The 17,173-nt window shown below is 42.4% G+C and overlaps 1 protein-coding gene across 1 annotated transcript in view; it reads left to right on the forward strand.

Moving 5' to 3' along the window:
- The window catches only part of PTCH1 (patched 1), a 97,321-nt gene that overhangs the window by 65,351 nt on the left and 14,797 nt on the right, over positions 1-17,173 (forward strand). The window contains 6 exon segments of the mRNA XM_080972264.1: positions 1,043-1,445; positions 2,282-2,591; positions 5,241-5,383; positions 10,794-10,977; positions 13,705-13,985; positions 16,114-16,251. Of these exon segments, the coding sequence (XP_080828390.1) occupies positions 1,043-1,445; positions 2,282-2,591; positions 5,241-5,383; positions 10,794-10,977; positions 13,705-13,985; positions 16,114-16,251 (1,459 nt within the window).

Here is a 17,173-nt window from a genome sequence, read left to right on the forward strand (position 1 = left end):
ATGTGTCCAATTAGCTGTGTGTACTGCACAGAGTATATATCCATTAGAAGCCCTCTCTATGTTCCTTACTGCATATTCATGTGTCAAAATATGACAAATAATGGCTTGTTACACCTGCTTTTGTAGACATGTTTTATCTTCGACATGAACCCAAACTTTATGAAAAAGGAAATATTAATGGTGTTGTGTCTATCCAGCAATGAGTGCAAGGTTTCCTTTATTAAATTATTTAGCACTTGAATCTTCAGAAATATACTTTAACATTTTACAGTGTGGCAGAGGGAGCCAGGTGAATCTCCTGGAGCAGGGAGTTCCATAAGCTGGGCACTACAGTGGAGAATGCCCTTTTCATGTATCCCTGCCACCTGAATCTCTGAGAAAGGCAAGATGCACAAAAAGGGCCTCCCAGGTTGATTTTGGTGTCTAGACAGGATCATATAGAAGGAGATAGTCCTTAAGTATCTTTGTTCCATACCATTTAGGACTTTAAAGATTAAATCCAGCACTTTGAATTGAGCCCAGAAACTTAAAACATATGGATATATTTACATGGATCAGTTAAAAGCCAGACAACCAACTGATCAAAATATGTTTAAACAGTTGATGGTATGAAACAGACACACACACACACACACACACAGAGAGAGAGAGAGAGAGAGAGAAAGAGAGAGAGAGAGACTTTGTATTGCATATTCTATGAATCTATTCTTCCTTGGAAGCCTTTCCCAAGCGGGTATCCTCCAGATATTTTGGACTACAACTCCCATCAGCTATGGCCAGTGTATCACTGATGGGAGTTGTAGTGCAAAAACATCTGGAGGGCATCATTTTGGGGAAGGTTGATACTTATCAAGAAAGTATCATCCTTCACCCCAACTGCTGCTTTATAAAATCAATGTTTTAGGTAGCAACCTGTTCTTTTATGTTTTGTAAGATGCCATGCATATTTGATGGTACCTTGCTTATACTTTTAAATTACTTATTTATATAGACTCCACCATAAACATGTGCATAAATGCTCCCCCCCCCCCTTTTCTTTCAGCCCGTGCGTTAGCAGAGTGATTCAGATTGAACCTCAAGCCTATGCAGAAGCTGGTGACAGCACGCGCCACAGCCCTCCACCGCCGTACAGCAGCCACAATTTTGCACACGAAACCCAAATCACAATGCAGTCCACTGTCCAGCTTCGCACTGAATACGACCCTCATACCCAGGTTTACTATACCACCGCAGAACCTCGCTCAGAAATATCTGTACAACCAGTCACAGTGACACAAGATAACCTCAGCTGCCAGAGCCCAGAAAGTACCAGGTCATCCAGGGACCTCCTTTCCCAGTTCTCAGAATCTACACTCCATTGTCTTGAGCCCCCCTGTACGAAATGGACACTCTCCTCTTTTGCTGAAAAGCAGTATGCTCCGTTCCTACTAAAACCAAAAGCAAAGGTAACGTCTCTGTGGTTGTCTTGTGTGTTTCTTCGCAACAGGAGCACTGCATGCCCTGCCTCTTGGTTAAAGACGTCTTGATTGTTTCTACCATTTAAGGCAGTATCATACCACTTTGAACAGCCACGGCTTTCCCCAAAGAAGAGTGGGGAAATGTCCTGAGAGTTGTTAGGAGACTCTTCTCCCCTCAAGGAGTTACAGTTCCTAGAATTCCCATTACAGTGGACCCTCGGGTTGCGAATGTGATCCGTGCGGAAGGCACGTTCGCAACCCGCAGTCCCGCGTCTGCGCATGCACGGGTTGCAATTCGGTGCTTCTGTGCATGCGTGACTGCCAAAACCTGAAAGTAACCCGTTCCGGTACTTCCAGATTTCGGCGAGTCCGTAACCCGAAAAAACACAGCCTAAAGCATCTGTAACCCGACGTATGACTGTATTATTTCCCTCGTGTATAGATCCAGCTCTGACTACTCTAATCTGGTGTGTTGGGGAATCAGGATCTTGGCACTCCTGAGAGTGATTTGCAATTTGGCCTTGGCATTTTGTGCTAAGAGAAATGCTTCTAGACTTGCTGACATTGCAGGGAGATGGAGCTGCATGCAGTGCTTTTCTTCTAGAACAAAAGGTGCCAGTACTCACCGTAAAGTTGTTAGAGTAAGTGGCACACTTTTAACCAGTGCTTTCCTTCCAGGGGAAAAAAGGTGCTGGTACTGCGTACTTGTGAGTACCTCCAGAAGAAAAGCACTGACTGTATGTAGCATTTGTTGCATGAAACTCTTCTGAATGATGTCACTTCTTCATTTACCCTTCTTTATTCTCCTTTTTTGTTTTTTGCAGCTTGTGGTCATTTTTCTTTTCCTGGCCTTACTTGGCCTCAGTCTTTACGGAACTACTCGTGTGAGAGATGGACTTGATCTTACAGACATTGTGCCACGGGAGACACGGGAGTATGACTTCATTGCAGCCCAGTTCAAGTACTTCTCATTCTACCACATGTATGTCGTTACGCAGAAAGCGGATTATCCCAACATCCAGCACTTACTTTATGAGCTTCACAAAAGTTTCAGCAACGTGACGTATGTTTTGTTGGAAGAGAACAAGCAGCTTCCCAAAATGTGGTTGCACTACTTTAGAGACTGGCTGCAAGGTAAGGAGAAAAATAAAAACTCAGTTAGCTAATCCAGATTTTCTGCAAATGTACTCTTTTCTCGTTCTATTTTTTCCCCTGTTACAGTGGTTTTCTTTCTTCTGCCTTCCTCCTCTGGTATCCCTTTACATTTTATTTATTAAGGTTCCTTTCCTTTGGATTGGACTGTTAGAAACGATATTCCTGGTACAGGTTGAGTGGTGTACACCTACGCGAGTTTCATATGAGTTAACCATTCATTCATTTATTTTAGTTAGTTAGATTTATAGCTTGTCCTATCCCCAAGGGGTTGAGGGCATGTTACACTGTGTATAGGCACACACTAATAACATAACCCCATATACTCCCAATCATTTAATGTACTGGAATGGATTTTTATTTTTTTTTACAAAAAAAAATTACGGGAAGGAGGGGATTTGTATTTTTCCACTTCCTAAATTCGTCTTATTCTGAGTTGCCCTCAGCAACTCAAGTTTTCTTAGTTGGTGCTTTGAATTCTTTTAGATGGTATTAGGATAACTAGATTTCAATAGTTGCTCTGTGTTCCTGGCCAGGTGTTGCGGGGACTGGATGTGCCATGTCTTGGCAGGCTTGCTCCATTTGCTGCTTTTGTTCTGAACCTGTTTGGCTTCAGGAGTGAGTTTTATTGCAACTTTCTACATGGGAGGCAATTTTAAAGGAAACAGAGGGAGGGTTTGTAAATGGGAATTGAGCACCCAGAGCCTAGGGCTGTGTCGTTTAGGCCATGTTTTCTCTTTCCATCGCTCTTATCTCTTTATAGCTGTAGCTAACCTATCAGATCTGTAATGATGGTTTTGATTACAGCCTCTCAGTGCAGCTGTGAGGTGGGTCGGTGGATTATCCGCCCCCCCCCTTTCCCCTCTTCTCTCCCCCTTTCCTTCCCTTCCTCAGACATGTGGTTCATTCATCTCTTCTCACACAGCCTCCTTGTGCTGGGCTGCGGCTTACTGTTCTAAATCTGATCCAAATTTGTGCTGTGAGGTATTTTTGCCCACCCTCCCCCCCCCCCAGCCTTGAAAGGGGTGGCAAAGAGGGAAATAACAGTTGAGAGTGAATAGGTGTTGGCTGTGATCTTTACACGTGCTGGCAGCAGATCCCACAACTTGTATTAGCTACACAAGTTGAACAGATGGAACAAATTGACAAAATCGTGTTCACTCACGCTGTGCTCAAGAAGGAGCTGAGTTGCTGTTTGAAGTTTGAAAGTTGGAGTGTGGGTTTCTTTTTCCTCCGGCTTTGTGGTGGAATTTCTGGTCATGTTGTCGTGTAACCTATGGCTTCAGCACCTAGTGGTAGCTGAAACAACACAGCGCTGGGTGTCTCCTTCCCATTGTGTAATTCATTTTACAGGGGAGTGAGTGAGTGGAGCTTTATTTTAGGCAATGGTCTGAATTCCTCCCCAACTCTGTAGTCATAGTCAGTGGACACAATCCACCAGGATCCTCCATGAATTGTAGTGCTCATTAAGGAGCCTGAATATATCCTGCACAACATAATAAGTGATGAGTGAGGCGCTTCTGTTTTGGTCACGTTCAATTTGGAGATCACTTTTTTATTATTATCTAGAAATGTGTGTTGATGAATGGTTGCTTGATTTGGGTGGGGGCGTTTTTGGCTGGGTGGGGGGGCGTTGTGTCTATGTGTGAGTCCTGTGCTGAATTGAGATTTATGGTGAGATGGTTCTATAACACTCTTACCTTGCTTCCTTTTGATTATTATTATTATTATTATTTAATAAAAAGTCTGATTTGCTGCAACTGTTGCTATGCAAGTATATATTGTTCCTAGGGAGCAAATTCATCTCCTGGAGTTACTGTTTGCAATCTATGCCCTCCTTTCCCTTTATTAGAGGGACATATCTAGGATGAAATTCCTGATCTGTTTCTCTTCATTTTTATCACAGTGCAAGTAGTGTTAACAGAGCCATATTGTGCGTTAGGAGATTTCATACCAAAGGGCCGTTGCAAACTTAAAGTTGTGCATATTATATGCTCACACAAAGGGGTTCCCCAGCCCATGTGTGAACATGAATGCCTGAATACACATCTCTATAAGTCTTTCAAAACACTGCATACACATGGAGTTCCAGCTGCCTTTCTCTCTCTCCATTGGATAGAAGCCATGTGTTCCGCCACACACAGCAGTGCTATGATGCCAGAATGTTTTCACGTGTGGTAGTATTTGGCTAAGTGGGTGTGGGCGGATTGGGCCAGTTCTGAGCAACAGGAGGTCTTGTCTGGAGCTTCAGCCTGGCAGTCATCCACAGCCTAGCTGGAAGATGGGAAAGGCAGGTTATGCAGCCTCTGGAGTTCTGGGAGGCTAGTGTCTCAGGCATGTGGCACCCTCCCAAACATCTGTTTGAGAAGCATGTCATAGTACTCTAGCCAGGCTCTGCTCGTTCCAGGGCTATGAGGAAGAGGCTGGAGTGGACAGAACTAAGAGTCAAAAAGAGCTCTAAGAAAGTGATGGTGATGTTGCACATTGCTTGTCAGCACTTACTCGAGAGCTGAAAACTTTCACAATCCTGCGATCTCTTCATTAGCAGTTTGAAAGAAAGGTTTTTCTTCTTTTGGTTTACAAGCTGGGTGAAAAATAACAACAACAATCTGTCCCTTCACCTTCCAACAGGGCTTCAAGAGGCTTTTGATCGCGATTGGGAATCTGGGAAGATCACATACAACAATTACAGAAATGGATCCGAAGATGCTGTTCTGGCTTACAAGCTTTTGGTTCAAACGGGCATCCAAGACAAACCCTTTGATATTAGCCAGGTAATTTAAAAAATACTACCATAACTCTATTTGTTTAAATGGAATGATGCAAATGGGAAGTAATTTTCCTTCTTTACTGTTTAAAGCCTTAGTCGATATCTGGAATACAAAGTTGACAGTTAGGTCTGACCATCCATTTCCCATACATGGTCCAGAGCACTGTAGACATTGAAGCCAAAGGAATGACAGCTTGAGTAATGGTGACAGGAAACTCTAGATGAATCCCACCACACACAGGGAAGAGCTTATTCAAATGTATTCCTCATTACAATGGCGGCAATGAAGAATGAGACTTCTCTGCTACCTTTGCATCTGGACAATAATGCCCAGAGAAGCCATTTCTAAGGCTTATCACGACCCGACCACAAGGTTGAATGAACCAGGTGGCTTGCTGTGATTTGTTTTCTGAGCACTTTGCGAATAATGTTACTTACATCTGCTTCAAACTGAATGACACCTCAAGTACAGAACTATGCTTCTGTTTAGTTTCAGTTGATTTCACCTGGAGATGTGGACAGAATCACTGGAAATGTCTGGCTGATCTCTTTGTGCATTTGAAAAACCTTCCTGGCTATTAGTATTGAGTTTACTGGTTTGGTCATGAAGTGCCCTTCCTTGAGGTGGGAGTAATTCCTGCCCTCTTGAAGGAGACAATTGTGATACCTCTGTTGAAGGAACCATTTGTGAATCCCCTCAACCTGAATAATTACTGGTCTGTTTCCAACCTACCTTCTCCTGGCAGATGGTGCGGACTAGCTCAGTGGGCCCTTCAGAATCCCCTGGTGCTCTAGGGTTTTCTGCAGTCCCCTATGTTGCTTCCTTATGTGACGTCTCCCTGGGCTCCTGGTCAGACTGAACCCTGATACAAGTAATCTTTTGTCACTTTTTCATCCTTTTAGGGAACTGCCATTCCAGAAAAGCCCACAGCCTGGCGATGTTTCCAGGATTTGTTCTGGCATCTGTTGTGCGTTGATCTTAACACGACCATAGTTAGTTAGCCTAAGTCAGCCTTCTTCATACCTTGATCCCCAGATGTCGTTGACCTACGACTCCCATCATCCTTTGCCAAACTGATTGGGTTAATGAAGGCTGTAGCTCAGCAACTGCTGGGGACTCGTGGTGGGAAGAACTCTGGCCTAAATTACAGTTTGCAAGCCAGCTTCTGACTGTGGTTCCAAAGCTAACAATTATTCATGAAAATATTCAGACACTAACCATAGTGCTATACACCAACACCCTTGCAGTTTAGAAGATGCCTGTATGAAAAAGGATGGGGGCAGATTCCATGCAAGCTCCCTCAGTCGCCTAACCATGGTTTGATGGTCAAGCAGCAGGCCTTTCTCTCTCTCTCTGTTACCTGTTCTTTCCTACTACAGTACTTTATTCTTTATAACTGATTTTTTAAAATAAAATCAGCAGCAGCACCACACCTAGGAATGGAGGATGCTGTATTTTGAAAAAGAGATCCTAACCATTTATTTGATATGAGAGTAACCGAAATAGATAGTTTTACATCCTGGCATCCATTCTTTTCTTCTGCAATGCATAATTTATCTTGCTGATTTTGTAGGCCCAAGGAGCTGTTTTAATGTGCATGTATTCAACTATGTGATTTTCTCTATTTGTAGTATTACATGATATAGTCTAGGAACATTTTTTAAAATCACATCTTCTGTTCTAGTCCCAGTCATGACCAAGGAATATGAGTTTAAATACACCTTGACCCCAAATCTGCTGAACTCCAGTGGGGCTTGGTTCACACAAAATGCTAAGCCAAAGCATGGCAGTGTGAATGTACAGAAGCGGTTGCAGCCGCTTTGCTCCTACCTGGTTATTTTGCTACTGCGCTGTAGTGACCTAAGCCATGGTTTGGTTTAGTGTGTGTTATCCAAACCCAGACTCATAGTTCAGTTCTGTGCAGACAAACCACAAGCTGTAGCCAGGATACAGCTAAACCACAAGCCCAGTTTTAGACAACCATAGATTAGCACTGTGCAGTACAAAACGACTGGTGAGGAGCAAAGCAGCCATAATCTCCTTTCTGGAAGCCAACATCGGTGCTTATTCATGCTAGCCCATGGTTTGGATTGCATGTCAATGAGGGCATTGTTTTTAGTGGGAGACTTCTGCATTTCTCTGACCAAAAGGTGAAGTGCCACCCTGCTTACATCTAGATCAGGCTTCCTCAACCTCGGCCCTCCAGATGTTTTGAGACTACAGTTGCCATCATCCTTGACCACTGGTCCTGCTAGCTAGGGATCATGGGAGTTGTAGGCCAAAAACATCTGGAGGGCCAAGGTTGAGGAAGCCTGATCTAGAGACTTCTTACATCTTCTGTACCAACTGACAGACTTATGAATGAGAGGAACTGTGCTTCCTTTGCACCAATATGAGCATCAAATCTGGCATAGTTTGCTTTCATTCTAATGCTTTGAGTTCAGCTTGTAAGCTGGTTAAAAAAGAAAGAAATAGGTTTACTCAGAAGTAAGTCCCATTGGTTTCAGTAAGACCCCTGTACATGTAAGACCTACTTCCATATATATATTCTCATGAAATACAAAAGAACATGCAATCTCTCTCTCTATTTTAGTTCAGATTATAAAATCTTTTGGTTACGTTCAGTGTAAGTCAATATGGTACTCAGAGGTAGGGGGAGAGGATGGGTGATAAACTTGCACACTATTCCCCACCCCCCACCCCCCGTTTTTCCAACTTGGTATATGTGTGACTTCCTTTGAACACTTTGAATAGAAAGAGAAGTTATTCAGGGCAAATCGTTATGATGTTAAAAATCTCAGATCTGTTCATGGGCATCCCAAGCTAAATGGGAGAAGGAATGATACCTCCTGACAGATCATTCTTCTTTTTCCAAAATTGCTTCCCCATTCCTGAGTGTGTGCTGAATAACGCTCCATCGTGATCATGAAAAACCCCTGCATATGAATATGCTCATAAGGTTTGGGCAGAGAGTGTTTCCTGTATTTATATGGTCTACTTTTTTGTAGAAGCGCTGAAGCAGTATCTGAATATTCCCATAGGCTAAGCAGCTTTGGATAGTGGTGTAGTCCCATGTTTTAGCTGCAGCTTGTAGCTGTTTGTACAGTTTTATTTTACATTTTTTGCCGTGGGCAAGTTGGGAGGGCCACTTATGCTATGTTACACTTATGTGTGATGTAGATAGCAGTTTCTCATTAGAATCATACAGTATAATTCCCAATAGAAGTGCTAACATCCACCACCGCCCCCCGCCCCAGGTACAACAGGACGTACCTCAAGGAATCAGTTGTTGGGCCGTCTGGGTGGGCTGCTGCTGCTGTTCCCTCATGAGTTTAATTCTAGCTTCCATGCCACCAGTCCTGATCTGCTAGTTTGAACTAGCAGCAATCAGCCTGGGAACTGGAACATGGTCCCTGTGTGGAGTACAAGTTCACGTGCGCTACGAGTTCATGCCAAACACTGCCAAAGCCCCCTTCTATCTAAGGACCCTTAAGGGAAGTGTTTAAAAGTCTGTAAAGGGAACTGTGTCGTTCCAAACTCCACTGCTTTGCTTTCAGGCAGAAAATAACATTCCAATGACCTTCTCAGGAGCTGTTTGCTAGACTCAAAAGCACGGTTTAGAGTACTTTGACGAAAGTGGTATTGGGTAATATTGAATGATGTTGATGGTTTTATTATTATCTGAACCCTATCCATCTGACTGGGTTGCTGCAGCCACTCTGGGCTGCTTCCAACAAATATAAAAGCATAATAAAACATCAAACATTTATACATATACATATATATATACATATACATATACATATTTATACATACATATTTATTTTATACATTTATACATACATATTTATACATTTATACATTTATACATACATATTTATACATATATTTATACATATATACATATACATATTTATACATATATTTATACATATATACATACATATATATATATATATATATATATATATATATCAACTATACTACAGGTAACCTCGGGTTACATACGCTTCAGGTTACATACGCTTCAGGTTACAGACTCTGCTAACCCAGAAATAGTGCTTCAGGTTAAGAACTTTGCTTCAGGGTGAGAACAGAAATTGTGCTCCAGCGTTGCGGCAGCAGCAGGAGGCCCCATTAGCTAAAGTGGTGCTTCAGGTTAAGAACAGTTTCAGGTTAAGTACAGACCTCCAGAACGAATTAAGTACTTAACCCGAGGTACCACTGTACTTATCTTTATGCAATATGCAAATCCAGGGAGGAGAGAGAACCATAATCAGGTGCCCTAAGAGACTTTTTGTTTGTTTGTTTGGCAGCAAATGCAAAATGCAACATGGACCAAATGATTGCCCGTGGCTCCTGATATAATTTATTCTGCCTGGGAGGGATAAAAGTGTGCTGCTGCCTCCGCAGAGGCTGTGAGCTGTTCTCTGCAGTTCCAAAGACAATTTGAAGACATACAGTTGTTGCATATCCTGTGGATTAATTGAATCCAGATCTCTAGATTCCAGCTTTGCTTTTTTTTTTTAGGCTGCTGTCACTGTTATTTTTCACATAATTAGAAAGACCTGAAAATGAGAGTTGGGGCAGAATGAAAAATAAACAAAAGAAAACAAAACCCCTTGTGTGTCGCCCTTTTCCTGGCATTTTCTGTATATCACCCCAGTTGTTTGGCGGGACATCTTTTGTTGCTAGAAAATCCGATTCAAATTCTCCAAATTCACTTACCCACGTGACCCCTGGAAGAGTGGACTCATCTGGTTTTGGGTGCTGGGCATTTTCTGAATACATAGGTCATAGGAGGCAAGTGTTAGCAAAATTTATACAGATGTTGTTTTATTTTTATAGCTCTCCTCCATTTACTGGGTGGCATTTCCTTCAGTGTTAACAACAGAGGTTAACTGCACACAGACGTCTATAGGACTCTTGCCAGATTCTCTCTCTCTCTCCCCCCCCCCCCCCCGCCCCGACCTCCATCGGTTCCTTTTTCTTTTTTTCTCTCAAAACTAGCTTTAAATATGTTTCTCCAGTTTGGTCATTTCCCCCCTCTTGGCTGCGGACAACATTTTTAGAATTTAGGTTTAATTGGCTCAGTCTTCATCTGGAACCTTCTGTTGATTTAATGTTTCTAATGAATTGCATGCAAAGCATTTTCTGCTATATGAAACCTCTTGAATATAAAAATGTAGTTTTCCTACCATAAACAAAACTCTCTTTATGACATCTCTGCTAAGTATAAAGTCTTCCTTCAAAGGCTATTATTCCATTTTACATGCTGTTGCATAATGCCTTTCCTTCTTGTGTTAAAAGAATTGGGCATAAGTCCTAACATTCTGAACAAAAGTTCTAATTCCATCCTAAACTGTTCCTTCCTCTTCCTTCCCTCCCCATTTTTATTTTTATTTTTTTGCAGTTGACTAAACAGCGCCTGGTGGATGCAGATGGAATCATTAACCCCAATGCCTTCTACATCTACCTGACAGCCTGGGTTAGCAATGACCCTGTGGCATATGCTGCCTCTCAAGCCAACATCCGGCCCCACCGTCCAGAATGGGTCCACGATAAAGCAGACTATATGCCAGAAACCAGGTTGAGAAGTAAGGAACGCTTCCCTTTTAATGCCTTATGGTTTATATAAGTGCCTCGGCCCGTCTCTCGAGGCCCAGCAACTCCCCAGTCAGTTGACACTGCCCAGGAGTCAGACCATAAACAGAACAATATATTGCGTTTCTTAGTAAAAACTCAGGAGACAGGTTGTGGTTGTGTAATGTAGTAGAAGAATGCCGTGCGTCGGTAGCAGTTCATCATTTTGAAAAATGAATTCTTTAATAGTCTATATCAGAGGTCTAAAACTCGTTTCATGTTAATGTGCCCTGTTCATTTTCCGTGGAAGGGGAGCCTTCAGTGCCCTGTGGTGTGCTGCCTTTGCAAATGTGGAGCTTTAATAATTGGGAGTTATATTTTGTTCACTCTGATTTTGTCAGCTTGGGGTGCTAGTTGGGTGGGAAAGAGATCTGTATAAAGAGGATCCTCTGCTCTTGCAATCCGTCCCCAAGTCACCCATTTGCATTCCGAATAGCAGTCCCAGTTTGATTCTATTTGCTTTTGCTCTGGATTTATTGGGTGAATTGCTGGTTGGTTATTGGGTGGCAGGAGTGAGGAGAGAAGAGGACTGGTACTTCTGGGAACACAACTGGATAACAAGCAAATTGTGCTTCACTGAATCCGAACCCTAAAGCTCATGGGCAGCCAGCCAAAACTTGTCTTAATGAAAATTTATAGTTGAGATCATAATAGGGCAAATCATGTTTAGTAAGTCAACGGAATGACCCTGCAGTGTCTGGAACACACAGCAGCAGCAAGAACTTAATGCTAGTTGTGTGATGGCTTTTTCGAGGGAGGAGTGGGTGGTATTGGGGACTTAGCATTGCTTTTTAAAAAGAGAGCATGGAAAATTTGGGTGTGTTGAGTCACTGAAGGATAAAAATGATCTACTTCCTGAAGTAGTCATTTGAAGTATTTAATCTTTCTTTGATTGACTGTAGCATGCTCTAAAGCTCGTTTTTAATAACCAGGGAAAATGTAAGAAATGTACTGGCCAGCTTTAAGCTTTCAAAGTATTTAACTGATTACAAATGCTGGCCCTGATTCACTGCTTCCTTTTTATGCTGTTGGGATTCCATGCTGTCAGCTATGCAATGATTTCAGAAGTATTGCCCTTCTAGCAGGGCAGTGCAAAAGTACATGAGGTTTTGCGATTCTCTCCAGTCAACTGTTAAACCCATTCTAAATCTTCAAATGTTAAGTCTTTGTTTGCTACTGTTCAGGCTTATATGTAGACGGCTATCAACAATTACTAGTGTAGTCAGCACAACGGACTGGCTATTTTAAAGCCCATTTTGTATGGCAGTGGGTGGTATCACACCTTGCAAGCTAAAATACTCTTAACGTAGGTTGTTAAGGCTTGATTCCTTGACATTTTTTGTTAACTGATATCATTAATGATGGTATATGCTGTATTTATATGATTATCCCGTTTTAACAGTAGGCACTGAGGCAAAATAAAAATAAATGAAAGATAACAAAGAGACTTGTGGGATGTTAAAAACTAGAGTGATATCCAACTAAGTCAAAGATAAGTCAGTGTGGTGTAGTGGTTAGAGCAGGCATAGGCAAACTTGGTCCTCCAGATGTTTTGGGACTACAACTCCCATCATCCCTGACCACTGGTCCTGTTAGCTAGGGATCATGGGAGTTGTAGTCCCAAAACATATGGCGGGCCAAGTTTGTCTATGCCTGGGTTAGTGTTGGACTGGGACCTGGGAGACCAGAGTTTGAATCCCCACTTGAACATGAAGCTTACTGAGTGGTCTCGGCCAGTCAATCACACCCAGCCTAACCTACCTCACAAGGTTGTTGTGGGGATTAAAAGTGGAGGGGAAGAACCATGTAAGACACCTTGAGCTCTATGGAGAAAAAGCTGGGATAGAAATGCAATCAATCAATCAATCAATCAATCAATCAATAATTCAGTGTACATGCAGTGATTTCAGAGGACCTACTCTTTGTATGACTAACGTTGGATATCACCCTGTGATTTATTGTGTGGCATAAGATTTTGTGGACTAGCCATGAGACTGTATAGCAAATTCCAAAGGAAGACTTTATTCCAGCTGTAAACTAGACTTCTGATATGTTGATTTTTAGTGAATGCTGGATAAAGTGCTTCTAAACAGCTGCTTATTGTAAACTCAGTGCTGCTCATGCTTGCAAATTTTGTGCAACATCCGTGGCCTCAATTTAATCTAGATGGTCTTTCTTGTCCCGGAACCTCCAGAGTTCTCCTTTCACCACTTGCTATATTTTCACACTACCATTATTGAACATTATAAGAACTTTTGGAGGGGTAGCCGTGTTTGTTTCTTGCAGCACTTTTAATCAGGATTTAACTTGTCTGCAGAAAATCCAATGAGTTAAAAAAGAAATGTGGAAACGGAATTCTTGCCACAAAGGGTGTTGGTTTTAGGGATGCTTCTATAATATTACAATGTTCATTGGGGTGTCTTTATAACTCCCAAATGTATAGCATGATAGTGGAAAGGCTTGCCTGTATGAAATCTGAAATGTACTACACCTCTTCATAATGAAATGCACTGCTTCTGCTGCATTTTGTTGGTATATCTGAATGTACCATTTAATGCAAATTAATCCATGTTGATATTCTGGCACCAGAAAGCCAAACTGCTTCATTTGTCTGTTTGTATTCTGATACACTGTTTTCCAGCATACATTTGTTTAAGCAGTGTGTTTTTTCCCCTTCCCAGTCCCAGAAGCTGAGCCTATTGAATATGTTCAGTTTCCTTTCTACCTCAATGGACTGCGCGACACTTCTGACTTTGTGGAAGCTATTGAGAAAGTGAGAGCAATCTGCAATAACTACACCAGCCTCGGGGTTCCCAGTTACCCCAATGGATACCCGTTTCTCTTCTGGGAACAATATATTGGTCTCCGTCATTGGCTCCTTCTGTCCATCAGCGTGGTTCTGGCGTGTACGTTCCTGGTGTGTGCCCTCTTCCTTCTGAACCCTTGGACAGCTGGAATCATTGTAAGTGTTTGCTGAAGTAAAATTCCTTTCAGCATAGCTCTTGCTACAGTCAGGAAGGTTTTGTTTATGTCTGGCTACTGATGGGGTATGCATATTGCATCATTCATGATATATTTATTCAACTTGAGGGGGTAGGGTTCATGAAAAAGGTATAAGCCTTAATAACCTTCATCCTTTGGCCTCCTCTATTTGCTTAAGTTTAAAATAAAAATAAAAGTGTCTAAACTTTTGCCCTCATTCTGATACCTAGAGGTAAAATAAAGAGAAATTATTAAATGATTTTTTTAAAAAGCGTCTTATTATTCTAGAGAGCTAAGTGATTTTTGTGTCAAGATTTACCGTATTTTTTGCTCTATAAGACTCACTTTTTTCCCTCCTAAAAAGTAAGGGGAAATGTGTGTGCATTTTATGGAGTGAATGCAGGCTGCGCAGCTATCCCAGAAGCCAGAACAGCAAGAGGGATTGCTGCTTTCACTGCGCAGCGATCCCTCTTGCTGTTCTGGCTTCTGAGATTCAGAATATTTTTTTTCTTGTTTTCCTCCTCCAAAAACTAGGTGCGTCTTGTGGTCTGGTGCGTCTTATAGAGTGAAAAATACGGTATTTTTCTTTCATTTGGAGCCACTCATAAGCAATTCATTATTATGTTCTGGACACGAACCTGTTACTTTTTGTTTTGGAAATGAATCTCGTGGACTTCCAAGTAAATAGCTGAAAAATAACAGTTCGCTCTTACGCTTGCTATTTTTGCAAGCGAGTCCCAAGGTTTTCAGGGGCCCAAGGCAAGGGACCCGAGATACTCCCCAGAGTGAAGTCCTTCCTGACATTTCTCTGGAGCTGGTTTCTTTGTTGAGCTCTGGAAGTGTTCACGGCCTTAACACAAAGAGCCGCACAGGATTTCAGGGCCCAGCATCTGAGTGCATCAGTTACTCTCTGCTGATGGCTTGATCTGAGGAGTCCTGTGCAACTTCCTCAAGAGAGGACCAGTGTGAAAAATTGCCTGGATCCCCAAAGTTGGGTTTCATGGGGGAAGAAGAGTTCAAGGCAGGGTGTAGGAAAAATAGTCTGATGAATGTAAATTGTATAAACTAGTTTTTTATATGTTCTGGAAAGCGCTGGTGATCTTTCAGCGCACGGGCATTCTTTTTCAAATGGAATGTTGATGTTATGCTGTCTAAACTTTACAAACTTCCCCGTAGCTTATAAAAGGGCAGAGGTAGAAAGCAATTACCAGGTTTTGTCCTATAGATGTGTGTACAGCAGGTATGTTAAAAGGCAAATGTTTAGTCTGGAGTAGCTTTCAAAAGTCATAGGCTGTGCATGTTATCATTCACGAGTCATTAGCTTATAAAATAATTTATTGCCGTGCCTATAGGGGGTGGAGTTTGCTTTCAGAAAGGGACTTTGCCTTTTTAACGGAGTCTTCAGGCTTTCTCCTTCTTCTCTTTCGATGCCTATTTCGTGTTCTCTACCCCCTGCCTCTAATTTTGTTTACGAGGTAGATGAAAGAAGAAAAATAAAAAAGCCTCCCCTTAACTTTAACTGTTTGCTTTGTCCATGCCAATCCCCCCAAGTTCTTCAAAGCTAAGAGGCCCTTTGTAACCCGACACCCATCAGCTGATTATGGCATTCACTGTTTTCCATGCATTAACTACTCCCAAGTCATCTTCACTTACTCTGTAATTTGGTCAAAAGGTTGTCTGGGTGGGTGGGTGAGGGGAGCCCACATGCTATATCTTTCCTTGCGTTAATCACTATACTGGGACTACATAAGAGGAGGTGGAATACAGGAAAGAAGCGGAGAACGGCCCAAATGATTTCAGGCTGTATTGCCAAACAATAAGTGAAGCAAACCTGTATACTTCGATTTCTGCCTGGCTTCAAAGAAAACTATTAACTCGTGGTTTCTGAAGAGCCTAGACATTTATTTCAGTAATTAAGAATAAGAAATACCAGCGGCTCACCTTTTCATTCTCCCTTTCCATTCTCCAAATGTTTTGGACTACAACTCCCATCATCCCCTGCCAGCTGGCTGTGCTTGTGGTCCAAAACATCTGGAAGCCACCAGGTTGGCGAAGGCTGTTCTATATATAAGAGGGAAAGTTGCTAATTGCCATTTGGATCTCTTTAGGTGGTGGTGCTGGCTCTGATGACGGTGGAACTCTTTGGCATGATGGGTCTTATTGGGATAAAACTGAGTGCCGTGCCTGTGGTCATCCTGATTGCTTCTGTTGGAATCGGAGTGGAGTTCACTGTTCACATTGCCTTGGTAAGTGGAAGCTGAATATCTCATTTTGTTCTTTGATAAACCCCTTTTTTTTGGAAAAAAATGCTCCCCTTCATGCTAAAAAATACCTTGCATGTGGACAGCTAGCTCCTCCAAATGGAGATTGGAATACAGTGGTACCTCTGGATGCGAATGGGATCCATTCCGGAGCCCCGTTCGCATCCTGAAGCGAACGTAAGACGTGACTGCGCGTGTGCAGGTCGCGTTCTGCCGCTTCCGCACGTGTGTGACGTCATTTTGAGCATCTGCGCATGCGCAAGCGGCGAAACCCGGAAGTAACACGCTCCGTTACTTCCGGGCCGCCGCGAAGCGCAACCCAAAAATATTTAAGCTGAAGCGTATTCATCCTGAGGTATGACTGTATTCCTAGTTTTCAAGGAATTCTTTGATGTGGAAGAATGGAGCATTCAATCATGTAGACTCCATTCACATTCTGAAGCAATGCTCTAATAGGGTGATTGTACACTTCCTTCTTTCTGAGTATTTGAAATACTGTAATAACTTAAAACACAAATCGCACAAAGATTACAAAGCATTAATACACCCAGCTTCTTGCCCTTGTCACCAGAGTTAGGTAAGTCCATGCAGACGACTGGCACCTGGCTTCCATAACGAATTGTACACAGGTAAATGAATTGAACCTGAATCTTGACAAGATGGAGATGCTGTGGTTTGGTAGTGCCTGGGTCCAGGAATTAGGTGAATGGCCAGTGCTTGATGGAGTTGCACTCTCCTTGAAGAAACCGGTGCATAGTTTGGGGGTATTTCAGTATTTCACGTTGTCACTGAAGACTTGGATGTCTGTAGTGACGCAGAGTGGTGGTACCCGCAAAGCACTCTGCAAGAACCGCGCGGGCAAAAAAAGTCACCTGACAACATTGTGACACCAGGTGAATGACCATGT

This window comes from Podarcis pityusensis (assembly GCF_964106645.2).
Source record: "Podarcis pityusensis genome assembly, chromosome: 11".
Taxonomy (NCBI): domain Eukaryota; kingdom Metazoa; phylum Chordata; class Lepidosauria; order Squamata; family Lacertidae; genus Podarcis; species Podarcis pityusensis.